The sequence below is a fragment of the Macrobrachium rosenbergii genome, chromosome 21 (assembly GCF_040412425.1).
Source record: "Macrobrachium rosenbergii isolate ZJJX-2024 chromosome 21, ASM4041242v1, whole genome shotgun sequence".
Classification (NCBI taxonomy): Eukaryota; Metazoa; Arthropoda; class Malacostraca; order Decapoda; family Palaemonidae; genus Macrobrachium; species Macrobrachium rosenbergii.
Window position 1 is genome coordinate 34,399,273 of NC_089761.1, and position 27,500 is coordinate 34,426,772.

The 27,500-nt window shown below is 35.5% G+C and overlaps 1 protein-coding gene across 5 annotated transcripts in view; it reads right to left on the reverse strand.

The window, feature by feature from the left end:
• Positions 1–27,500, reverse strand: part of LOC136849906 (sialin-like) — a 69,949-nt gene that overhangs the window by 6,703 nt on the left and 35,746 nt on the right. For 2 of the 5 annotated variants that reach the window (XM_067123421.1, XM_067123417.1), the window contains exons 3-8: positions 20,956–21,039; positions 17,407–17,436; positions 16,893–16,925; positions 10,824–10,924; positions 9,690–9,827; positions 4,087–4,164 (exon numbers count right to left, since the gene is read on the reverse strand). In XM_067123421.1, the coding sequence (XP_066979522.1) occupies positions 4,087–4,164; positions 9,690–9,827; positions 10,824–10,924; positions 16,893–16,925; positions 17,407–17,436; positions 20,956–21,039 (464 nt within the window). The remainder of the gene's footprint in view (positions 1–4,086; positions 4,165–9,689; positions 9,828–10,823; positions 10,925–16,892; positions 16,926–17,406; positions 17,437–20,955; positions 21,040–27,500) is intronic. The other 3 variants (XM_067123422.1, XM_067123418.1, XM_067123420.1) reach the window with 2 other exon arrangements.

A 27,500-nucleotide genomic window follows, 5' to 3' on the forward strand; every position in this document is an offset into this window, starting at 1 on the left:
GCTAGGGGCAGAAGGCACGCTGCAAAGAACCTTAAGAAATGCCTACAGTGCACCGCATGAGGCGCACTGACGGCACTAACCCCCTACGGGCATATCAGGAAGGGGAACAGAGAAATAACACCATAAAGTGAAACGTGAAATGATTCATAATATATTTGACTTTCATTTAGATACAGTTAGGTACGAGGTTAGGTTAGGTTAGGATAACTCATCGTGAAAGTGATTTATTTAGAAAATAAAGTACGTGAATAAAACAACAAATTTATTCTGCAAACAGAAATAAATATAAGGGAAACTTGACATTAAACGGGTGCCAATGTGAATGGTGACTCACGCATAAGGAAGTATGTGAAGAAAATGACTTATTGAGCGGATTATGTAAATAGAGATTAATGAAATTCACAGATAAAAAAATATGATTTTAATTCCTCAAACGTCTCATCAGATTTGATTGGTGTAAAAAAAATATACTGGCGTCACACCAGCGGTGGTCATTATAGCCTGTACCGTACCCGGAAGTATTCTCAAAACTCCCCAACCTCATGTGTCTCAGAGAGAGAGAGAGAGAGAGAGAGAGAGAGAGAGAGAGAGAGAGAGAGAGAGAGGATCATACAAAACTAAGTAAATTATGAGAGAGAGAGAGAGAGAGAGAGAGAGAGAGAGAGAGAGAGAGAGAGAGAGAGAGAGTACCTGACCGATTTGATATTGGAAATTGGCGTCGCAGTAACGGAAGGTCATCGAATGTTGAGGAAAATGAAGATTATGATGCAAGAATCCGGCTTCTTGCCTGGCCCCAAGGAGAGAGAGAGAGAGAGAGAGAGAGAGAGAGAGAGAGAGAGAGAGAGAGAGAGAGAGAGAGGTTTTGTCTTTTGTCTTTCTGCCTATATATATATGAAGAGATACTAGATGCTTTGAGAGAGAGAGAGAGAGAGAGAGAGAGAGAGAGAGAGAGAGAGAGAGAGAGAGAGAGCTAAATTTAGAAGAGGCGGATCCAGAGTGCCGTATGACATTGACATTCAGTGATGTCATTGAATGTCCTTTTTGACGTCACTAATGTCAAAGCCAGGCTCTCTCTCTCTCTCTCTCTCTCTCTCTCTCATAATCAACCTATTTTTTGTATCATTCTCTCTCTGTCTCTCTCTCCCTTCATTCTGTCTGATAATTTACTTAGTTTTCGTATCATTCTCTCTCTCTCTCTCTCTTTCTCTTTCATTAATAACTTAGTTTTTGCATAATTCTCTCTCTCTCTCTCTCTCTCTCTCTCTCCCTCTCCCTTCATTCTGTCTGATAATTTACTTAGTTTTCGTATCATTCTCTCTCTCTCTCTCTCTCTCTCTCTCTCTCTCTCTCTCTCTCTCTCTTCATACTAACTTAGTTTTTGCATAATTCTCTCTCTCTCTCTCTCTCATAATTTACTTAGCTTTCGCTCAATTCTCTCTCTCCTTTCTCTCCTCTCTGTTTTTCATTCTCACATATCGATCAGTCGTTCGAAATCTCTCTCTCTCTCTCTCTCTCTCTCTCTCTCTCCTCACATCATTTCTTTTTCATCTTCTGACATTTAACAAATTCCGAATTATTCTCTTCCTCTCTCTCTATTCCCATCTACATTCTCTTCCATATTTACCCGTTCCTTCGTATCATTCCTCCGATCTCTGTCTCTTTTATTTATTAATTTTCTGACATTTAACATATTGCGTACTATTCTCTTTCTCTCTCTATTCCCACTTACACTCTCTTCCGTTTTATTCATTCGTTCGTTTCATTCCTCCTATCTCTGTCTCTCTCTCTCTTTTATTTATCAATTTTCTGACATTTAATATATTTCATACCATTCTCTCTCTCTCTCTCTCTCTCTCTATTCCAATTCACATTCTCTTCCGTTTTACCCGTTCGTTCCTTTAATTCCTCCTTTCTCTGTCTCTCTCTCTCTTTTATTTATCCATTTTCTGACATTTACATATTTCATACCATTCTCTTCCTCTCTTTCTCTAGTCTCACTTAATTCTCTTCCGTTTTTACCCGTTCGTTCGTTTCATTCCTCCTATCTCTGTCTCTCTTTTTTATTCATTCTTTTTCCTTTCATTCGTTACATTCGGCTGTTTACAGAGTCTGTTTACTCGACATTCTGCTTATCATGCAATGGTCAACTTGCAATGCTGCATTTATGCAAGTCAGGGAAGCTTACTCTAATGCCTGGACTAGTCGTCGCTACAGAGAGAGAGAGAGAGAGAGAGAGAGAGAGAGAGAGAGAGAGAGAGAGAGAGAACATAGCCTGATTATGAGAGAGAGAGAGAAGATAAAAATAGGCTGATTATGAGAGAGAGAGAGAGAGAGAGAGAGAGAGAGAGAGAGAGAGAGAGAGAGAGAGAGAGAGAGAGAGAGAGAGAATGATACAAATAAACGAAGTAAATTATGAGAGAGAGAGAGAGAGAGAGAGAGAGAGAGAGAGAGAGAGAGAGAGAGAGAGAGAGAGATACGAAAAACGAAGTAAATTATCAGAGAGAGAGAGAGAGAGAGAGAGAGAGAGAGAGAGAGAGAGAGAGAGAGAGAGAGAGAGAGAGAATGATACGAAAAAACGAAGTAAATTATCAGAGAGAGAGAGAGAGAGAGAGAGAGAGAGAAATGATACGAAAACAGAAGTAAATTATCAGAGAGAGAGAGAGAGAGAGAGAGAGAGAGAGAGAGAGAGAGAGAGAGAGAATTATCAGATAGAGAAAAAGAGAGAGAGAGAGAGTGATACGAAAAACAAATTATCAGAGAGAGAGAGAGAGAGAGAGAGAGAGAGAGAGAGAGAGAGAGAGAGAGAGAGAATGATACGAAAAACGAAGTAAATTATCAGAGAGAGAGAGAGAGAGAGAGAGAGAGAGAGAGAGAGAGAGAGAGAGAGAGAGAGAGAGAGAGAGAAAAACGAAGTACTTTGAGAGAAGAGATACGAAAAACGAAAAAACGTAAATTATCACAGAGAGAGAGAGAGAGAGAGAGAGAGAGAGAGAGAGAGAGAGAGAGAGAGAGAGAGAGAGAAGCATACAGGTGTCTCCCACCTGCGTGAATGCAGACAGGTGGGTGAGGACACCTGTCCAGAAACCTAATTAAAAAAAAAAAATTAGCATTTTAAGTAATACTGATATATTAATGAGTCATTAAAACTAAACATGTAGTTTTCAATATATAAAAAGGACAGTCTACAAATAAACTACAGGATTCTAAAGAGTAGACAACAGTACCCAAAAAGTAGACAACATGATAGAAGGGTCTTGCAGAACTGACTCCAATGTTCCAGAGTAGATACAAAGCCCAGAAAGTAGACAAAAGAGTTTTAGACAGTAGGCTACAAGGTGACTATAATACTATACGATTTCCAAGAATACACTTACATGTCAAGAGGGTAGACAACAGGAACAGAAAGTAGGCAGAAAGTAGACAAATGGGTTCCAGAAAGTAGACTAAAAGGTGAACAAAACAGACACGTTTCCAGAGATTAGACAAATAAAAGACTACACAACTTCCATGAGTTGATATGCATAAGGCTTCCAGAAACTAGACAAAAAGATTCCAGAGATTAGACTACAAGGTGACTCTAGAAGACTACACGATTCAAGGAAGTAGACAAAAAGGATTTCAGAAAGTAGACTACAAGAGGAATAAAATCTTAGACTATACAGTTTCAAACAACAGACTTCCAGGTTCAGAGAGTAGACAACAGGACCAGCAAGTAGACAAAAGATTCCAGAGAGTAGACTACAAAATCCTGAGTAAACCAGACTTACCTGAGTCTCATAAGACTCACCTGAGTAAACCACACTCACCTGAGTCCCAAAAAAGACTCTCCTGAGTAAACCAGAACTCACCTGAGTCCCGTAAGACTCACCTGAGCCAGTAAGACTCACCTGAGTCTCATAAGACTTACCTGAGTAAACCAAACTCATCTGAGTCTCATACGACTCAGCAGAGTCCCGTATGACTTACCTGAGTAAACCAGACTCACCTGAGTCCCGTAAGACTCACCTGAGTAAACCAGAACTCATCTGAGTCCCGTAAGACTCACCTGAGTCCTCATAAGACTCACCTGAACCTCATGAGACTCACCTGAGTGAAGATGTATCCGTAGAAATAGGAGGCGAGGATCAAGCCCTGGATATTGTCATCCCAAACGAAGGGGCCATCCTGCAGGATAAGAAAAATTGGGTCCTATTAGTTTTTTCTGGGGTTCCTATTGCCCTCACAGTGACCTAGATCACTGCAACGTCAGGTTAAGCAAGCAAATCAATTAACGTAGGAAGCATTTTGAATTGTGGTTTAAATTAACAAACATAGTTTTAGCTAATATTATTTATATATATTTCCTCTTTTTTGTTTCAATTTTAGAACTTGGGTCCTATTAGTTTTTTTGGAGTTCCTATTGCCCCTCACAGTGACCTAAATCACTGCAACGTCAGGTTAAGCAGGCAAATCAATTAACGTATGAAGCATTCAATTGTGGTTTAAATTAACAAACATTTTTAGAATATTATATATATATACATTTAATATTGACATACATAGTTTCAGCTAATATTACTTATAAACATATTTCCTCTTTTTTGTTTCAATTTTAGAACTTGGGTCCTATTATTTTTTGAGAGTTCCTATAGCCCTCACAGTGACCTTAATCACTGCAACGCCAGGTTAAGTAAGCAAATCAATTAATGTATGAAGCATTTGAATTGTGGTTTAAATTGACAAACATAGTTTCAGCTAACATGATTTATATATTTTCTTTTTTTCTCAATTTTAGAACTTGGGTCCTATTAGTTTTTGGAGTTCCTGATAGTCCTTAAAGTGACCTTGCAATCAACTGTAATTCATTAGCATAAACAAAAATTGCATAGAAGCATTTGAATTGTGGCTTTTGACAAACATATTTCAGCTAACATGATTTATATGTTTTCATTTTTTTAATTTATAAAAATGATAAATAAATATTCTTTTAGATAAAGGATAATTCACCAAATTAATAATTGCAATAATTAGTAATTCATTAGCATATATAAAAAATCCATAAATAATTTTTGTCGGTTTGCAAAATATTCGACATTTATTTCGGTTTACATAAAATTAAATACAAAAATGATAAATAAATAAACAACTGAGATAGGCTGCCTATTATATCAAGTACATAAATAAACAATTAAGATAGGCTGCCTATTATATCAAATACATAAATAAATAATTGAGACAGGCTGCCTATTATATCAATTACATAAATAAATAATTGAGATAGGCTGCCTATTATATCAATTACATAAATAAATGAGATACGCTGACTATTATATCAAATAACATGAATAAATAATTTATATAGGCTATAGGCTGCCTATTGTATCTAGTACATAAATAGATAATTGAGACAGACTGTTATATGAAACACATAAATAACTGAGATAGGCTGTTTCTCCTAAATCTTAGAAGATTATATCAAATACATAATAAACAGGTAATTGAACGATAAAAAAATAAAGACAATCTAGATTTACCACTATTATATAAAAAGTACATAAATGGGTAACTTGAGATCAATATACACATGCACAATCATATAAATACATAAATAATTGAGACAGACTGTTTGAATTGATATCTCGACTGTGGTGGATAAATATATATATATATATATATATATATATATATATATATATATATATATATATATATATATATATATATATATATATATATATATATAGATAGTATATGCATGTGTGTGTGTTTGCATGTATGCACCCTCCTGATCTCGCTCTCTCTCCCGGTCGCCTATTTTTACGAACCCAAAAGTCAAATCAAGGTTGTTCGCACAAAAATGGCAGGGGCAGAAGAAATTCGGGTTGCGACAGAGCTTTGCAACCCCCCCCCTTCCCCTTCCTCCCCATCCCCTACCCTAGCTCTTAGTAGAGGACGCCAAAGGGGGTCGAAAGATTTATGGAAGTAGTGAAGCTCTGGTGCATAAAGATGACTTTTCTTCTCTCGTGGGCAATTTAACACTTTGGGGATTTAAAACTAAGTCGCTGAGTTTTATTTTATTTAGTTATTTCTGTTTCTTCTTTAAGATGGAGACCCTGTTTTTTCAAAACTCTAAGCTACTGAGTTTTATTTTATTTAGTCATTTTTCTATTTCTTCTTTAAGATGGAGACCCTGTTTTAAAACTCTAAGCTACTGAGTTTTATTTTATTTAGTTATTTTCATTTATTTTTTTAGATGGAGACCATGTTTTAAAATTCTAAGCTACTGAGTTTTATTTCATTTAGTTATTTTTATTTCTTCTTTAAGATGGAGATTGTTTTAAAACTCCAAGTCGCTGAGTTTTACTTTATTTATTTATATTTTCATTTATTTTTTTAGGTGGAGACTCTGTTTTAAAACTAAGCTACTGAGTTTTATTTTATTTATTCATATGTATCTGTTATTTATCCTGACTGTTTTAGATTAAAATTCCAAGTTATTCAGTTTTATTTTATTTATTTATTTATTTATGTTTTTATCTATTTTTTTTTAGGTGTAAGTTACTTAATGAGTTTCATTTATTTATGCATATTTATTTGACATTTTTCCTTCCTTTTTTAGTTTTCTGTCAAAGAAAACTATTGTGCCGGCTTTGTCTGTCAGTCCGCATGTTTTTCTGTCCGCCCTCAGATCTTAAAAACAACTGAGGCTAGAGGGCTGCAAATTGGTATGTTAATCATCCACCCTCCAATCATCAAACATTACAAATTGCAGCGCTTTAGCCTCTGTAGTTTTTATTTTATTTACGGTTAAAGTTAGTCATAATCGTCCTTCTGGCAACGATATAGGATAGGCCACCAACAGGCCGTGGTTAAAGTTTCATGGGCCGCGGCTCATACAGCATTACACCGAGACCACCGAAAGATAGATCTATTTTTAGTGGCCTTGATTATGCGCTGTTGCAGCTGTGCAGAAACCTCGATTGCGCCGAAGCATTTTTAAAAGAGTTACACCCTTAATGTTGATAAAATAAAAATGGTTTCCCTGGAAATAAAACTTGACTTTTTTTTTTTTTTGTTATCAAGATTTTGGCATCTGTTCTGAATTGAACTGAATATAAAATTTAGGCCAAAGGTCAAGCACTGGGATCTATGAGGTCATTCAGCGCTGAACCGGAAATTGACATTAAAAGGTTTGAAAGGTGTAACATGAGGAAAACCTCAAAGCAGTTACACTATGAATCAATTGTTAGAAGAGGGTGGAAAGTAAGATGGAAGAGAGAGAATATGAACGGAGGTAAAGTAAAAGAAATGAGAGAGGTTGTAGCTAGGGGCCGAAGGGACACTGCAAAGAACCTTAAGTAATGCCTACAGTGCACCGTATGAGGTGCACTGACGTCACTATACCGCTACGGTGAAAAAATCTACTGAGTAGATATGGCAGCGTTCATTATACCCTGCAATAGCGTACACAAAACAGTAACTCAATTTTCACTGACTCGTTCATTAAACACAGTCACATAAATGAGCTAATAACGAGATAATCACGGGCGCGTTCATTATGGCTCATCGACATAAACAAAACAATAGCTAAATAAACATACATGGCCGCGTTCAATAGCGACAGGCAAAGCCATCTAGAGGCGATAGGTACGTTCAACAAGCGCTTTATCGTGCGGTTATGACATCACTAAGCAGCTAAAATGTGCCACGCAGGTCCACGGGCTCCTCACGAAGCGAGAGCCCGAGCTGGCATAAGGCCAAGTCAGTTTAAAACTGTATTTCGAGTTTTGTTCTTGGATGGTTTTATTACAGACACAAGTATATATATATATATATATATATATATATATATATATATATATATATATATATATATATATATATATATATATATATATATACACACCAATAGACAGTTAGCGTACCATGAGTAGGGCCGAAGACCAATCCATTGCCTGCAAGAAGTCCCTCACGCAAAGTCCGTCATAAAGTCCCTAAGTAAAAAGTCCCATAAAGTCCCACAGAAAAAAAAATTCCCATAAAGTCCCGCAGATAATAATGCCCACAGAAAAAACTGCGTCATAAAGTCCCACAGAAAAAAGACCATCATACTATCCCACAAAAAAGTCCGACAGAAAAGTCCCACAGAGAAAGTCCGTCATAAAGTCTGACAAAAAAGTCTGTTACAATGTCCTACTAAAAGGGTCAAACAAAGTCCCATGAAGTCCTACATAAAAATTCCATCACTAAGTCCCAAAAGTCCCACAGAAAATGTCCGTCATAAAGTCCCATCAAAAGCCCCATGAAGTTCCATAAAAAGAGTCCCATGAAGTCCCACAGAGAAAGTCTCATCATCATTAAGTCCGTCATCAATCCCTAAAAAGTCCCACAAAAACCCATGAAGTCCCACAGCAAAAAGTCCGTCGTAAAGTCCCACGAAAAACTCCCATAAATTCCCTCGAAAACGTCCCATAATGTCCCGCAGCAAATGACTTTACAACCCTGGCTTTAGACCAAACATGGGAGCTGTCAGCCTCCATCAAGACCAATTGAGCCAATTGACTTGAGTCGCGCGCCACAGAGACCAAGAGAGAGAATTGAATAAAAGAATAACTCAAGTGTTAACGTCGTGTGGTGTGCCTGATGCATCCCCTAAGTGATACCTGGTAGTAGTAGTAGTAGTGATACGTGTAGGATACACGTACCACAGTACTCCCGCTCGGCCTGTGATTGAGGCGATTGAGAAAGATCCTGGCCTGGAGGGAAACGTGATTAGGTCCCTGTAGGAACGCTTGACTTCATGGCGTGTGAATGCAGGTCGGGAAAAAGTTCTCTCTGTCTCTCTCTCTCTCTCTCTCTCTCTCTCTCTCTCACACACACACACACACACACACACTTACGCAATTCTTAACACCCTCGTCTCAATAGCAAGGGGCACATAATTGATTCCTTGGGGAGGAGAAGGTTTTTGGCTCTTCTCTTAAAATATCACTGAAGTCTCCCCCTGACCTGGGCAGGGTATGATGTGCATGTTGGGTAAGTCGACTGTGGAGGGTTGTCGTGAGGGTAGGGAAGAACGTGGGGCCAGCAACTATATCTCCAGTCCCCCCCCCAAAACTCGTCCAACTTCCCAAAAAATAGTAAAGACTTGGTAGGACCCAGTAGGTTAAGATCTTCGTTCGAAGAATTGCATTCACACCTAACCCCCAAAAATAAGACTTGCTAAGACCCAGAACCTCCCACACACACAAACACGCAAAAGACTTGTTAGGGCCCAGTACCCCCTCCCAGAAAAAAAAGGACTTGCTAGGACCCCCAAAAATAAGACTCCCCCAAAATAAGACTTGCTATGACCCAGTATCCCCAAAAATAAGACTTGCTAAGACCCAGCATCCCGATAAAAAATAAGACTTGCTAGGACCCAGTACCCTCCCAAAACAAAGACTTGCTAGGACCAAGTACCCCCATAAAATAAGACGTGCTAGGACCTGGTACTCCCATAAAAATAAGACTTGCTAGGACCTAGTACCCACAAATAAAATAAGACTTGCTAGGATCCAGTACCCACAAAAAATAACACTTGCTAGGACCCAGTACCCCCCCCCAAAAATAAGACTTGCTAGGACCCAGTACCCACCCAAAAATAAAATAAGACTTCCTAGGACCCAGTAGATTAACATCCCCGTACGAAGAATTGCATTCACACCTACCAGCAAATCTTCCTTCTTCTCCTCGACGCCGCATTGGTTCTCAGATACCGTCGAGTTACCCTCAGCAGTGCCGTCGTGGTGGTCTTCTTCGTGGTCTCCGTGGTGGGCTGTCAGCTCCGCTACGGCAGTGTGGTTGACCTGTTTGGGAGGACCATAAAGGCTTAATTAGTGGTCACATTCACCTTAAGATTGAAAAAAAAGTGATTTATTTCTTTGTATTTATTATTATTATTATTATTATTATTATTATTATTAATCAGAAGATGAAACCTAATATTATTATAATCCAGAAAATGAAATCTATTATTATTATTATTATTATTATTATTCAAAAGAAGACCCTTATTCATATGGAGCAAGCCCACCAAAGGGGCCATTGACTCGAATTTCAAGATTCCACAGAATATTACGGTGTTCATCAGAAAGAAGTAACAGAGAGTAATAGGAAACACAGAAAGAAGAAATCATTTATTAAAAAAGAAAAATAAATTAACCAATTGCAAAAATTGCTAAGAAATCCATCCATTAGTTTTTGAGATATATTGTGGAAATGAAATTCATATAGCTTGGGAAAAAGTTGTTCACGCCATACTATTTCTGAAGGTAAAAGAAAAGATAAATAAAGGAGAGGAAATGGAAGAAGAGGAAGAAAAGAAGATAGCAATATGAGAATTAGAGCAATCCCACTAGAGCAATCATTGCTATGGAATTCACATTGCTGGGAAAAAATTGTTCACGCCATATTATTTCTGAAGGTGAAAGAAAATATAAATAAAGGATAGGAAATGGGAGAAGAAGAAGAAGAAAAAAGAGAATAGCAATACGAGAATTAGAGCAATCCAACTAGAGCAACCATTGCTATGGAATAGGGAAGCAACCACATCATTTGTGAAGGCAAAAGAAAATATTAATAAAGGAGAGGAAACGGGAGAAGAAGAAGAAAAGAAGATAGCAATACGAGAATTAGAGCAACCCCACTAGAGCAACCATTGCTATGGAATTCACATTGCTTGGAAGAAAAGCTGGACGAGTAATATTATCTCTAAAAGTAAAAGAAAAATAGACAAGGAAAAAGAGAATAGCAACTAGATACTAACAGCAATCCCAGTAGAGAAACTGTTGCTACCAACTCACCATAGCAATGATAGCAACGCTAAGGTTGACCTTCAACCCGTAGACGATCATGAAGCCGATGCATCCCAGTATCGCCGTGATCCATCGCGCCGGAAGTCCACCTGGGGATACAAGAAAGGGGATACATTAATCCAGGGATACATAGGGATACATAAACGAATTAGTCACCTTGAGAGAGAGAGAGAGAGAGAGAGAGAGAGAGAGAGAGAGAGAGAGAGAGAGAGAGAGAGAGAGAGAAAGATGGGATACAAAAAATAGGGGGATACAAAAATGGGGGATACATTGGAATGCAAAACAAATTAGTGAGAGAGAGAGAGAGAGAGAGAGAGAGAGAGAGAGAGAGAGAGAGAGAGAGAGGCAGGCTAAGATGGGATACAAAAAAGGGGATACATTAGCCGAGGGATACATAGAAATACATAAACAAACTAGACGCCTAGAGAGAGAGAGAGAGAGAGAGAGAGAGAGAGAGAGAGAGAGAGAGAGAGAGAGAGCACCTGGGATACAAGAAAGGGGATACATTTGTCCAGGGATACATATGTGGATAAAGGAATACATAAAATAGATACAGTGAGAGAGAGAGAGAGAGAGAGAATTCGGTCCAAAGACATGCACTCATTTCTCATGAACTGGTGCCAAGATTGAATGACTGACTGCTATCACGTTCTGGCGTCACGGACGCAAGGGTCACTGACATCCTCAATCACTTGTCAGGTATCTGTGTGTGTGTATGAGTGTGTTCCTTTTGATAAAGGTGAGTGTTCTGTCAATTAAGACAGGTATGAAATGGACACTCACCTGTCAGGGTGACTTTTAAGGTGACATACTTCAAAGATTAGAAAATGGCAGATATATTTTTAGTTTTCTGTAAAAAAACTATTGTGCCGGCTTTGTCTGTCCGTCCGCACTTTTTCTGTCCGCCCTCAGATCTCAAAAACTACTGAGGCTAGAGGACTGCAAGTTGGCATGTTGATCATCCACCCTCCAATCATTAAACATACCAAATTGCAGCCCTTTAGCCTCAGTAGTTTTTATTTGATTTAAGGCTAAAGTTAGCCATGATCGTGCTTCTGGCAACGTTATAGGATAGGCCACTACCGGGCTGTGGTTAAAGTTTCATGGGCCGCGGCTCATACAGCATTATACCGACACCACCGAAAGATAGATCTATTTTCGATGGCCTTGACTAACCTATGTAGCGGCTGTACAGAAAACTCGATTGCGCCAAAGAAACTTCGGCGGATGTTTTACTTGTTGTATGATAAGTTCAAAACGTTTCTACAACCTTCCCTAAGCAATAACAGGAAGAACAACAATAAATTATACTAAATACACCCACTATCACTTATACTACAAATAATAATAATAATAATAATAATAATAATAATAATAATAATAATAATAATAATAATCAGAATTAAGAACATGTCCACAGGTATGTCTGGGTACAAATATATTTAAAGAATATTTAGATTTATTCTTGAGTACATTTTGTACCCAACCAAACAAAATATATTTACAAACATACTATTATACTTTCAATTTATGACAGTAACTATCATCACCTCGCTTTTAAAATATTACTGATATCAATACTAATAAATAAAATACTATTGATATCCCCCGTAGGGAGTGTTAGTGCCGTCATTGCACCTCACGGGGTGCACTGTAGGCATCACTAAAGGTTCTTTGCAGCGTCCCTTCCATGGCCCCTAGCTGCTGCAACCCCCTTCATTCCTTTTACTGGACCTCCATTCATATTACTCCTGCTATCCACCCTCTCCTAACAATTATTTCACAGTGCAACTGCGAGGTTTTCCTCCTGTTACACCTTTCAAAAATAATTTCAATTTCCTTTCCAGCGCTGAATGACCTCATAGGTCCCAATGCTTGGCCTTTGGCCTAAACTCTGTATTCCATTCCACTACTGATATCACTACTAACAATAATATCCCTCGTCATATAAGATTACTATTACTAAGCATCCTTAACGTTTACCCTCCATGTGCTACAATAGGATTCCACTAGGATGCCCCTCGGCCCTCATGCGAAAAAGGTCGCGAAAAATCCTACTGGATGATTGTGCTCGATCCTTTATAGGACTGAATGAGTCGAGTGGATGATTACCAATCTTCTTGTAAAGGATACGATTGACTTGTGACAAATGGCTGGTTTATATGAATGGACTTCGGAATGGGAATGATGGGTATATGCTTCTAAGGAAGAAATTGCATTTGATTGTTTTTTTTTAATTATTTAGAGTAATTGTTATGGTGAGAAATGGTGTGTTTAAGGGTAGTGTTAGCTTGGAATTAATATATTGGTGTGTATGTATGCATGTAATAATAATAATAATAATAATAATAATAATAATAATAATAATAATAATAATAATATATGAAGGGAGTAGACCCTCTTTTAAATTTCATTTCATCTCAAGGTCATATACATGGAATATACAAAGCATAGATAAAAACAAACACAATCTAGGTACATGAGATTAGATGACAAAACAAGTGAAAAATTGCGCCGAAGTTTTTTCGGCGCAATCGAGTTTTCTGTACAGCCGCTACAGCGTGTAATCAAGGCCACCGAAAATAGATCTATCTTTCGGTGGTCTCGGTGTAATGCTGTGTGAGCCGCGGCCCACGAAACTTTAACCACTGCCCAGTGGTGGCCTATCCTATATCGTTGCCAGAAACACGATTATGGCTAATTGTAGTAAAAAAAACAAGATAAAAATTATAACAATTAAAAAACAGATTGAATACAATTAATTTCCAGCTAGGGACCTTTGGTGGTTACAGAAATCTGGTCTATAATGATATTAATCACCGTAATAATAATATATATGTGTGTGTGTGTGCGCGCGCACTTTATTATCAGCCATTCATCGTCTAAACCCTAAAACGAAACTGAACCCCAGCCTAAAATTCCTCTCATTGACAAATCCCCCAATTACAACTCGACAGGAAGTCCCGTTTCCGATGCTAATGGTAATGATGGAGCGAATCTGATGAGTGATGGTGATAATGATAGCGGTGATGATAATGACAGCGTTCTGCCAACGACAGTCGCAGCCATAATACGACGACAGTCGCAGGCACTATACGACACGCCTATTTCGGAGGCATCCCTACAAATGAATTATAATGCGCGCGTGTGAGGTATTGTCGCAATATGTGGCGGTTCTCACTCCCGCTTTTTCTCTCTCTTTTCACGAGCATAGGAGAATTTGTAACTCTGTTTGTCGGTGTAAAGGGACAGACAGACAGACGGATTATTATTATTATTATTATTATTATTATTATTCAGAAGATGAACCCTATTCATATGGAACAAGAAGTCAACGAAAGGGGCCATTATAGACTTGAAATTCGAGCTGATAAAGATGATTATTATTATTATTATTATTATTATTATTATTATTATTATTATTGTTATTATTATTATTATTCAGCAGATGAACCCTCTTCATACGGAATAAGCCCACCAAAGGGGCCACTGACTTGAAATTAAGCCCCCAAAGAATGTTAGTGCTCATTCGAAAAAAGTAACAGAATGTAACAGAAAATACAGAACGAAGAGATATCAGTTCTTAGGAAAGAAAAAATATGAAACTTAATACATTTTTATCTATATATAAATTTATTAATATATTTTTTCTTTTTGACCGAGATTTCTTTCCGTATTCCCTTACCTCCTCTCACTTCTTTCTAATGAACACCTTAATATTCTTTGGAAGATTGAATTTCCTGTCAGTGGCCCCTTTGGTGGGCTTGTTCCATATGAATTGGGTTCATCCTCTGAATAATAATAATAATAATAATAATAATAATAATAATAATAATAATAATAATAATAATAATAATAAATGGCCCCTGTGGTGGGCTTGTTCCATAAGAATAGGGTTCATCCTCTGAATAATAATAATAATAATAATAATAATAATAATAATAATAATAATAATAATAAATAATAATTTCAAGTCAGTGGCCCCTGTGGTGGGCTTGTTCCGTATGAAGAGGGGTTAATAATAATAATAATAATAATAATAATAATAATAATAATAATAATAATAATAATAATAATAATAATAAATGAATAAATTTCATAAATAAACAGATAAAAATATAAATAAATTATCAAAATACAAGGTGAATTGTTATAGGCAGGGTCATGCAATCCACCACTGGAGAAAGAGTCATGGACTGACAAGCCATTGATTGCAAAGTAGTAGTAGTGCCAAATGGCACTCTCCCCTCCCCCTACCACACTCCCCCTTCTCTCTCTCTCTCTTTCGTCCCTCCATCAACTCCCAAGAAGAGAAGGAGAAGGAGGCGGACGGTACGTGACTCTCCTCTCGTGCTTTTCCCACCTCCTCCTCCTCCTCCTACCCCTCCCCCTCCCTAAACCCTCGAAGGCACAGTGCCAGCCAGCCAGGCTAAGGTCGACCTCTGCCTGCGCTGGAAGACTCACGTAGCGAAATCTGGAAGGCTGAGACACGGACATTCGGCAACTCTAAGGTTTTGCTTATTCCCGTTTTCTGTTGGGTGGCGTCATACCATATTTGCTATCTATGACTAGCATAGATATTATGTGTGGATATGTTAGTTTGGTCATTCACACACACAAACACATACACACAAAAGCACATGCTGTACACAAACGCACATGGACCTATCTGTATATCTATCCAGGAAAAAGAAAATAAGGAACTTGAATATATAAATAAAGGCAATATATATATATATATATATATATATATATATATATATATATATATATATATGTATATATATATATATATATATATATATATATATATATATATATATATATATATATATATATATATATATATATACATACATACATACATACATACATACATACATACATACATACATACTGTACATATAACTATTCTGGTATGTTTACAGTACTATACTGCATAAGTCCGTTTAGAATATCTTATCAATTTGATCTCTCAACTTACCAAAGGGTACGAACTGAATGGAGGAGAAGATAAAATGTTTAAGTACAGATCTCAATGGCTAAGTTATAACTTGACCCCAATCGGGTATTATGAAATTAAATGAACTTTTCTTTTGTGATGGTCCATTATTTAAAAAAAAATAGCTGAAAAGACTAATTTTAGTTTTCTGGTTATTTGAATCCCGTTGCAAGAAATGCAGTTTCTTTGCATTTGCACAGATACTGTCTTTGTTTGTATAATACAAGCATATGTATGCATGTAATTTTCAATATTGCTTTTAATATATATATATATATATATATATATATATATATATAATATATATAAATATATAAATAAGCTAATACGTTTGTATATATATACAGTATATATATAAATATATGTATATATAAATATAAATGTTATATATATATATATATATATATATATATATATATATATATATATATATATATATATATATATATATATATATATATATATATATATATATATATATATATATATATCTGTTCATGCGTGTTTCTACAGGAAGCAATTCTGTTCTGAAGACTGGATTACTTCAGCCACTGCTAGCAGGAGAATTATTACGTCACTTTTCCTTGTTACAAATACGTTGTATCTTGACAAATCATTCAAGTATACGCATGTACAATAAAAACCTTTGCATTTATTGAGAACTGCCATAACTAGAACGCCCATTATAAACACTTTACAATGAAAAACCCCAATTCTATAATTATAACAAAACGTACGCTGACGCAACAGAACTGCAGACGTCACTACCGAGCGGCGTCACGTACCAAACCGTCACAAACACACGTACAAACACGAATAAACAAACGGCCGTGGGACCCCCTTCGTTTTGGAGTAGTCTTCCCTACCCTCCCTTCTCTCCCCCAATATAGAAAACGGGTTTCATCAGCTGACTCGCTTGTTTCGTCAGCTATCGGCTGCTTCTATATTGCTTGTGTCTGTGACCTCTTCTTGTTTTTTGCTTGTTTATTTATTCATTTCTGTTTTTTGTTTAAATAATACATAATATATATTATCTATAAATGACTAAGATTTACCTTGGGCATCTTTCTCCGATTTCTTGTCCTCGGCTTTGCGTGAAATGAAGAGAGAATTAAATTAATGGATTTTTAAGACTGCCTCTTATCAGTAAAGCTCTCCTAGAGAGAGAGAGAGAGAGAGAGAGAGAGAGAGAGAGAGAGAGAGAGAGAGAGATATTATACATACATACATTATATATATACATATACATACATTATATATATAATATATATATATATATATATATATATATATATATATATATATATATATATATATATATATATAGAGATATATATATATATATATATATATATATATATATATATATATATATATATATATATATATATATATATATATATATATATATATATAGAGAGAGAGAGAGAGAGAGAGAGAGAGAGAGATATAGAGAAATTCACAACCTATTTGAGAATTATCTCTCAAACGAAAAACGAATTCAAAATGTTGAAAAATATTAGTAGAAAAATTAAGAAATTATATTATATTTGTATTAATAAAACTCACCTTCTTTATTGTTCAGTGGGATACTTTCCTCTAGAAAGCAGCGTGAAAAACAATGAATAATGAAATTAGCAAATCAGTAATTATTATTAATTATTTTGCATAAAGAAGTGGAAGTGAAATGGATGGATTATAATTTTTTATTTTGCATAAAAGTGACTGTGGGGATATATATATATATATATATATATATATATATATATATATATATATATATATATATATATATATATATATATATATATATATATATATATATATATAGTTCATATATAATATATATTTCATATATATATATATATATATATATATGAAGTACATACATATACATTTCAACTTATATATAAAAAACTGACAAAAGAGAGTAAAGCCTAGTTACTTCGGAGATGGCATGAACCTACAGCGGATGCCTACCAGACTGAGTATCTAATCACGACAGCTTGCGCGATATCGACTGGGGAGATTTAACGCCAGTTCAAAAAAAAAAACAACATAAAATAAGAAGACTATAAATAGTTTTACAGAGTACAGGGAGCAAGCTAAGAAGATTGGAGTTGTTTTCTTCCAACTACAAACAACTACAGAAAGAAATCTTGTTCTTTTTAGCTACATTTTTTGTCAAATACTGGTTATAGCCAACAGTGAACAACTACAAAACAATGTTTCTTTTTATCTATTTTTTGTCAAAATATATTATATATATATTATAAATACATATATATTATATATATTTAAATATATTTCAATATATATATAAATATTTATATTATATGTATAATATATATATATATATTTATATATATATATATATATATATATATATATATATATATATATATATATATATATATATATTTAGTCAAATACTAGTTATAGCCAACAGGAACTAACTGAAGAACTACAAAACTAGTAGAGGGAATTAGCAAATAACCCGGACAAAAATCATATAAAGCTGAATACTGGTACAGAGGTCGGGGATAGTGTCAAGAATGACAAAAAAAAAAAAGCCCCGTTGACTGGGAGTTGGGAACTCCATTTTTTTTTGGGGGGGGGCAGACGTAAAATACAAATGGCCTAGGGAAAGTGACGGAACTGTACGCCTGGAGGAATGAGTGCGGTTTACTTTTGACCATACAAGTCAATAAATCATAGTGCCAGATCTTTGAAATAAGTGATTTCATCATACTAAATTGAACTCGATCTATGAAGATGAGAAGAACCCAATTATCGTCAATCCAACCCTTTTATTTATTTAAAGGGCTGGCAGCTATAGCAGAAAGAGAGGAGAACGCTGGGCAGTATTTGACTGAGCTTACTCACTGCCCTCAATCTCTGTTCACAAATGAACTCATGAAGACACCAGATAAAGCATCCTTGAGAACATTCTGTTGACAAATGATGCACAGAAACCAACAAACGATGTTGTTGGTAAATATGTAATTGACGGTGGGACACTCCTTCACCGAGTTAGTTGGCACAAGGATATGTTGTTTCCCAATATTGCAGAAGCATATGAAAACTATGTCAGGAAGAAATATGGTAACTCATACATTGTCTTTGGTGGACATAACGAGGCTTGCACATCGGCTAAGTCTAATGAACACACTAGAAGAACAAGGTCCAAAGGGTCTTCCCAAAATGTAGTGAAAAGACAAGAAAATCAAGTGCCATATTCCAAGGAACGTTTCTTAGAGCCAGCTAATTTCACTATTGTCGGATTTTCTACGAAGAGATGAACAAATGGTACATGTCTGTGAAGGTGATGCCGATACTAAAATTGTGGCTACAGCTTTGAAAGTTGCAAAGAACTCTACAACAACTGTTGTGTCAGACGATACAGATGTAGCCTTAATGTTATTATATCACTGTGTGAATGACCTATCAGAAATCTTCTTTCTTCAAGAGCGGACAAGAAATGCTGGAGCATAAAAGAACCTGTTCACCAAGTGACGGACCTGAAACAGCATCTATTGTTTATTCATGCATGGTCTGGCTGCGACTCCACCTCAGCTACCTTGGGTAAAGGAAAGCCAAGCTTTTTGAAACTTGTTAAAAAGTCAACAGTCGTCCAATCTGCCTCTGACACAATGTCTGATTAATGGGCCACTAAAGAAGAAGTGGGGTATGCTGCTGCGAAGATATTCACAGAACCATATGGTGGAACTACAGACCCTTCATTAAGAAAGATGCGGTTAGGATACTATCTCTTTCTGATTTATCACATGGTAAAGATATCACCTAGTATATCAGAACTTTAATCCTCTGAACTTCAACACCGGGCTGTGCGCATCCATAAGATTTTTTATCTTGCATATCAAGCCGCACCCTGTCATTAGGCCTAGTGAAGTTCATTTTCAAAATATGAATTTATAGTAAAAATTGTCTTTCATCTTAGCATGCGAAAGATAATTTCAATATCGTTAGAGTAAACGAGGATATATCTTGCTTTTTGTCAGATCATTTGAAAGCTGAATGAATCCTATGTGGACCCGAGAGGGTTAAACTTGTTAGCAAATATTTGTTTCAGGTACTTAAAATATCGTCAAATGGTTTCTGAAGGTTTGATAGAGCCCAGAAAGCTTCCTCCAACAGAAAGAGCAGCATACTACCATGGACAAAGAGTTCATTTGCAGATCATTACATGGAAAATACTTGACGATAAACTTAACTTGGAGCCTACTAATTGGGGTTGGAAACAAGTAGATAACTGTGTAGTTCTTATACCAACAGATGAAGATATTGCACCTTTGTTGAAAGTCATTCGGTGCAAGTGTAAATCTTCATCAAAAAATCAGTGTGGAACAAATTTGTGTTCCTGTAAAAGACATGGCTAGAAATGCGTGTCAGCATGTCACGCATGTCTTGGTAAATATTGTAAGAATAAACAGGTAAGTTACGTTCTTTAAGATTCTGTTAGTCAAATGTTCTCAACTCTTTCTTTCAATGTTGAAGGAAAAGTCATAAATTAGAAAAAAATAGTTGAATCATTTTAAAATTTTCGCTATTTTCTGTTTGAAACATCAGCATTGTTTTCTTAATTCTAACGTTTAGAAGTTTAAAAACGAAACTTCCTGTTTCTTTTCGTAGGCAGCTGAAGAATCTGGTTCCATTGAAAAGGAAGATGATGGAATAGACACCCTAGAATCCATAGAAGGTGATCTATTCTAACAGAACATATTTTGATGAATCAATAATCTATACTGCAGAAATGAGTAAATATAAGCTCTTCTTATAGTTTAATATCAATTCTCCTTTACCTGATTGGTTTAAAGGAGAAGTTCATATCTGAGCAGTTCTAGAGTAAAATTTCTTGTCCAATGGTGTATAAGCTTTAATGATTTGGCCATCCCAAGGTTTTGACTTCCCGTCCAAATACCCCTCCCCCCAAAAACAGAGTTCCGGGCTTTTTTTTTCTGATGTTCCTGACACTATCCCCGACCACTATACCAATTTTCAGCTTCATATTATTTTTGTCCGGGTTAGGGGGTATTTTGGCCTATTTCCCCTCTACTAAACCAGTTTTCTCTTTGTTTCAGTTTATTCATCTTTTACCAGGAGCCTCGTCGAAGGAAAATTGGGACATCCACTGAACTTCGGACGACCCAGAGGATCTTTTCTGCTGTCTCTGAGTGATTTCTAGTAGTAATAATGAAAATAAAATTATAAGTTAGTGGTTTGTATATATATATATGTATATGTATATATATATATATATATATATATATATATATATATATATATATATATATATATATATATATATATATATATATGAATGATGTTTAAGATACCTGAAAAGAAACGAAAGACACACACATACATAAGCTGTATCTTATGTTGTACAAAACTCAAGAACTATCTCTGTATTTTACCCGAATGTTCTCCTACCCTAGAACACTTAGTTAAGTACCGTCATACCTATGTACTATTTGTTCATGTACTTCAAAGAGAAATGTATCTGTACATAACCTGTACACTGTACACACCAGAAAACAACGATACCGAACGAATTCAAACTTTTTTTCGTCACTACTGCCAAAACAGTACATCGAAAAGTACACTGTAGAGGACTGTACACGTCAGTCAGAAGGGTTGAGTACCGTTAATACTACAGGTTTTTAATGGGTGGGTCTGTTTCCCAGAATGGGTGTTGTTTTACAATGGGTTTTTGTGTAGTACTCTCTCTCTCTCTCTCTCTCTCGCTGATTGTCTCTTTGTTTCACTATTTTTTAGGTTCTACTCTGTTTCCTGTTTGGGTATTAGTACTTCCGTCTTCGGATCGTGTACTATAAAATGGTGATCACTGTATGTATGTATATATGTGAGTTTGTGTGAATATATATATATATATATATATATATATATATATATATATATATATATATATATATATATATATATATATATATATATATTTATATAATATATATATATATATATATATATATATATATATATATATATATAATAAATTATACATACACATACACACACACATATATTGTATATATATATTATATACATACACATACATACCTACATACATACATAAATTCTAATAAACGCACCATTGACTTGTTCACCCATAATCTAATCTTGACCTCACTTTGTGCAATGAGCTTTCGCAGACACCCCAAAATGCTACATCGCCAATTCATCTCGTTCCCCAACGGACTTATCACTTCAGACCTTGTTGCCAAGTACGCTACAAGAGGGAGAGAGAAAGGCCTCTTTTAACTTGTAGCAACCAATGGGTGGGGCAGGTCTTCAAGAAGAAGAAGAAGAAGAAGAAGAAGAAGAAGAAGAAGAAGAAGAAGAAGAAGAGGAAGAAAAAGGGTTACTGGTTTGACGAGACCTGCCATTGGCAGAACTAGAGTGGGTTGGTTATTACAAAGGGCGTTGGATACACTCCCTCTCTCTCTCTCTCTTCCTCTCTCTTACTCGCGTACAAACAAACTTACGGAGCGTATATTCTCTAGCCGTCATACTGAGTGAAGAACTCTCTCTCTCTCTCTCTTTCTGTCTGTCTCTCTCACATACAAACAAACTCTCTCTCTCTCACATACAAACTCACTCTCTCTCTCTCACATACAAACAAACTCTCTTTCTCTCTCTCACATACAAACAAACTTACTCTCTCTCTCTCACATACATACAAACTCTCTCTTTCTCTCTCTCACATACAAACAAACCCACTCTCTCTCTCTCTCTCTCACACATACAAAACAAACTCTCTCCCCCCTCTCTCTCTCTCAAACATACTAACAAATGCCCTCTCTCTCTCATACAAACTCTCTCTCTCTCACTTACAAACTTACAAAACATACAAGCGCTACCCGTCATGATGAGTGAAGAACTCTCTCTCTCTCTCTCTCTCTCTCTCTCTCTCTCTCTCTCTCTCTCTCTCTCTCTCTCTGGCACTTCGTGAGGAGGGGTGTTGTTGTACCGTGGTAAAGAGGTCGGATGTATTAGTTGTCCTAAAAAGCCAATGAACTTTCACAAGTCTGTCGGCCGAGCCGTCGGCTGGTAACAAAAGAAAATGAATAACAAGTAACAAAATGTGCCGAAGAAACTTCGGCGCAATCGAGTTTTCTGTACAGCCACTACCAGCGTATGATAGACGCCACCGAAAATACATCTTACTTTCGTTGGTCTCGGTACTAATGCTGTTTGATGAGCCGCGGCCCATGATCAACGTTAACCACTGCCAGGTGGTGGCATATCTGATATCGTTGCCAGAAAAAGTGCGGAAGGAAAAAAGTGCACGATTATGGCTAATAGTTTTCTTTTTTCAACCTTAAAAAAAAATAAATCAATATTAGAAAGCTATAAATACTGCAATAGTTTTTTATGTTTGATGATTGGAGGTGGATAATCAAACAAGAAATAAAAAATTTGCAACCCTTAATCATGTCAATTTTCAAGATATGAGGGACAGCTTATCAGAAAATCACATGAATGGACTGACAAGACATATTTCTATAATTTCTAGTTTTCTTTACAGAAAACTAAAAAACAAACAAATAAGTATTAGGAAACCATTTTTTGTATATGTTTTTTTGAGTATTATAAACCACTAAAAAATACAGTTTTATTTTTATAACATATCTTTAACAACTGATTACACACAGCATAACTATAACAAGATATAAAATCATATTTTTAAGTTTGAGATTAATCTGTCATTTCTCTCTCTCTCTCTCTCTCTCTCTCTCACACACACAATTTAAATATAAACACATATGTTTGCAACTTTCATGTCCTGATACGGAAAGATTATATTATAATAGTGACTCTCTCTCTCTCTCTCTGTTACAATGAATGCTATTTTTCATCGTTAAATATATTGATACGGAAAGATTATGTTTGAACATCTGCCTCTCTCTGTTACAATGAATGTCTCCTCTGAGAGAGAAATATATTCCTGAGGCAGGTGTTTGAACATCTGCCTCTAGGGCACCTGCTATGTCTCCTCTGAGAGAGAGAGAGAGAGAGAGAGAGAGAGAGAGAGAGAGAGAGAGAGAGAGAGAGAGAGAGAGAGAGAGAGAGAGACAGTCAGTTTTGTTTGTGAATGTTGCAATATAAATTCGAAATGAGGAAAAAAAAAAGATGGGTTTGTGCAGTAAAAAAACTTGAAAATGAGAGAGAGAGAGAGAGAGAGAGAGAGAGAGAGAGAGAGAGAGAGAGAGAGAGAGAGAGAGAGAGAGAGAGAGAGAGAGAGTTTCAAGCCACGCTGGCGACACAATAATAAAAGAAGTTATTAATATGTCCTGTTAAAGCCAAATGGATATGACGTGTGAGAGTCAGAGAGAAAGGAACTTTCTCTCTCTCTCTCTCCCCTCTCTTTCTCTCTTTACTTTCCTTCTAACTTTTCGTGGATAACCCAGTTATTAAATTCAAAAGGTTAAGATAATTTTATTACATATGAATTGAACTAAATGTTTATGAAAGTATGTATAATGTGTATGTATATATTGTATGCATGAATGGTAGAATGCATATAAATAAATATAAAATGTATAATTAAGAATTTTTCAATGACCTAAAAATATTACATATTTTCCTAATGTTTATTTATTTTCTGGTATCTAGAGTGATTTTATTTAGCCTAATTTCAACTCAATTTAAATTAAACTGTTTGGTGGCGAAAATAATTCCCCCATTTATTTACAAACTGTTTGTGCAAATAAACATGTAATAATCATGATGGATGTAATTAAGTTTTAAAGGACATGATTTTCCTATTATTTATCTATTTACTGATATTCTTAGCTTTTTTATTTATTCCAAAATCATCTCGGTTTAAATTCAATGTAGAAAGTTTTCCAAGACAAGACCTAAAAAATAATAAATATTTTCCTAATTTTTCTTTATTTATTGATATATCATGTGCTTTCATTTACTCGTAATTTTATATCAAGTAAGGATTAAATAATTCACCATTTTGTTCACAATATGTGTGGGAAAATAAAAATATATTAATTATTTTGAATGTAATTAGGTTTTTTTAGAGACCATGGCCTAAAAATCATATACACTGTTCTAATGTTTATTTATTTAGTATTTATTTAGTGATATTCTAAGTGCTTTCATTTATCCTAATTTCATGTCAGTTTAAATTAAACTGTCTTGTGGGGCAAATAATTCAACATTGTGTTTACAAGACATGACTCTAAAATAATATATATTTTCCTATTCAACATTGTGTTACAAGACACGACTTTAAAATAATACTTATTTTCCTAATTTTTATTTATTTAGTGAAGTTTAAGGTCTTTCATTTACTATAAATTCAACTCATTTTAAATCAAACTTCTCTATGGCCCAAATAATTCACCATTTTGTTTACAGACTGTGTGGGCAAAAAAAAAAAAAAAAAAACATGCAAATTTGGTATCTACGACGCACTTACTGCGATCTGAAACCGAAGCTCTGCAGATCTCTGGATATAACCAGAGTTGAAGGCTTCATTTGATCTAATATATGTTGTTAAGCAAGGCATAGAGAGAGAGAGAGAGAGAGAGAGAGAGAGAGAGAGAGAGAGAGAGAGAGAGAGAGAGAGAAACTGACTGCACTTGGAGAGGGGAGAGACAGCAAGGTACAGAAACTGCATTTGGAGAGAGAGAGAGAGAGAGAGAGAGAGAGAGAGAGAGAGAGAGAGAGAGAGAGAGAGAGAGAGAGAGAGATCATAATGCAATAAAATCTAAAAAAAATCACAGAATTTTAAAGTGAATTTATTGATGTGTTGTTTAATAAAAGGTCAGCGCTTACAACAGGTCTTGCCCGGCACACTGTAAGCAAGCATCAGTGCTCACTGACTTCTAACTTTCATCCATGCAAATTTCCTTACTTAACTGTTAAGCTCCTTTTACTTTGAAGTACGCGAATGTTCGATATTCAACCCTCGATAAATTTTTACAATGATATATGCATACATATTATATGTGCATGTATATATATATATGTATATATTTCCCCACAGCTGGAATAAAGGTTATTATTATTATTATTATTATTATTATTATTATTATTATTATTATTATTATCAATTCTCCTCTGTCCTGCGAACTCTGGGAAGCGGAGTCTATGACTTCAGACTTCGGAGTCGTGAGATGACTTACAACGTTATTTGAGTGGATGGTGGTACGAGACAATGCTTTGTTCGTGTGATACATATATTTATACTCCTTGCTGCGCCCTTGCTGCAGGCGATTACCAAAGGACGCGCGTGTGCGCGCGCACACACATACATACATACACACATACATATATGTATTCATGTTATGCATATATATATATATATATATATATATATATATATATATATATATATTATATTATATATATGTATATATATAATTTACATTATATTACATTATTAAATATATGTATATTCATTTACACTATGTATATTCATTTATATACATATACATACATATATATACATACATACATACATCTACAAACACACACATCGTAAACGCCTACACAGCATGAACCTAAATATCGCAACTTTAAACAGAGACACAGACCACAATACGAAACGTAAAAGTGTGAAACAACATCAGAAGAACAACGAAAGAGAAAACTGCAAGAAGAAGAGTTCTAGAAGGCTATACCCCCGACAACAACATCATCAACAACACAAAACAACAACTAGCACGAACAACTTTTCCTTCGTCTTTCGAGATGTAGGGAGAAGTAACCACTAGCTAAATCCGGCAATGCAGATATATTCTCTGGGTCATTACGAAAAGTCAACGTGAATTTTTATTATTATTATTATTATTATTATTATTATTATTCAGAAGATCAACCCTTTTCATATGGAACAAACCCACAAAAGGGGCCATTGACTTGAAATTCAAGCTTCCAAAGAATATTATTATTATTATTATTATTATCATTCAGAAGATCAACCCTATTCATATGGAACAAGCCCACCAAAGGGGCCACTGACTTGAAATTCAAGCTTCCAAAGAATATTATTATTATTATTATTATTATTATTATTATTATTATTATTACTCAGGAGATGAACCCTATTCATAAGGAACAAGCCCACCAAAGGGGCCATTGATTTGAAATTCAAGCTTCCAAAGAATATTATTATTATTATTATTCAGAAGATGAACCCTATTCATTTGGAAAAAGCCCACCAAAGGTGCCATTGACTTGAAAAATCCAAGATTCCACAGAACATTATGGCGTTCATTAGGAAGAAGTAAGAGGAAGTAAAGGGAAATACAGAAAGAGGAGATACCACTTATAAAAAAAAAAGTTAATAAAAGGATAAACAGATAAAAAATTATCAAAATGCAAGCAGAATAGCATTAGGGTAGTAATGCATTGCATCTGGGAGGCTGTTCTACAGTCCAACGGTGCGGGGACCCACTTTTCCAGCAATGAATTACCCATTAGCAATGATTTACTCATCGCGCCAGGATACATAGCGGCAATGCTAATCCTTTATTCCTCACGCCATTGGACACTGTAGAACAGTCTCCCTACTGCGGAGGTCTTGCAATCTGAATCTCGAAAGTTCGGGCGATGATGCAACGCATTACTACCCTAAGACAATACTTGTATTTAAATAA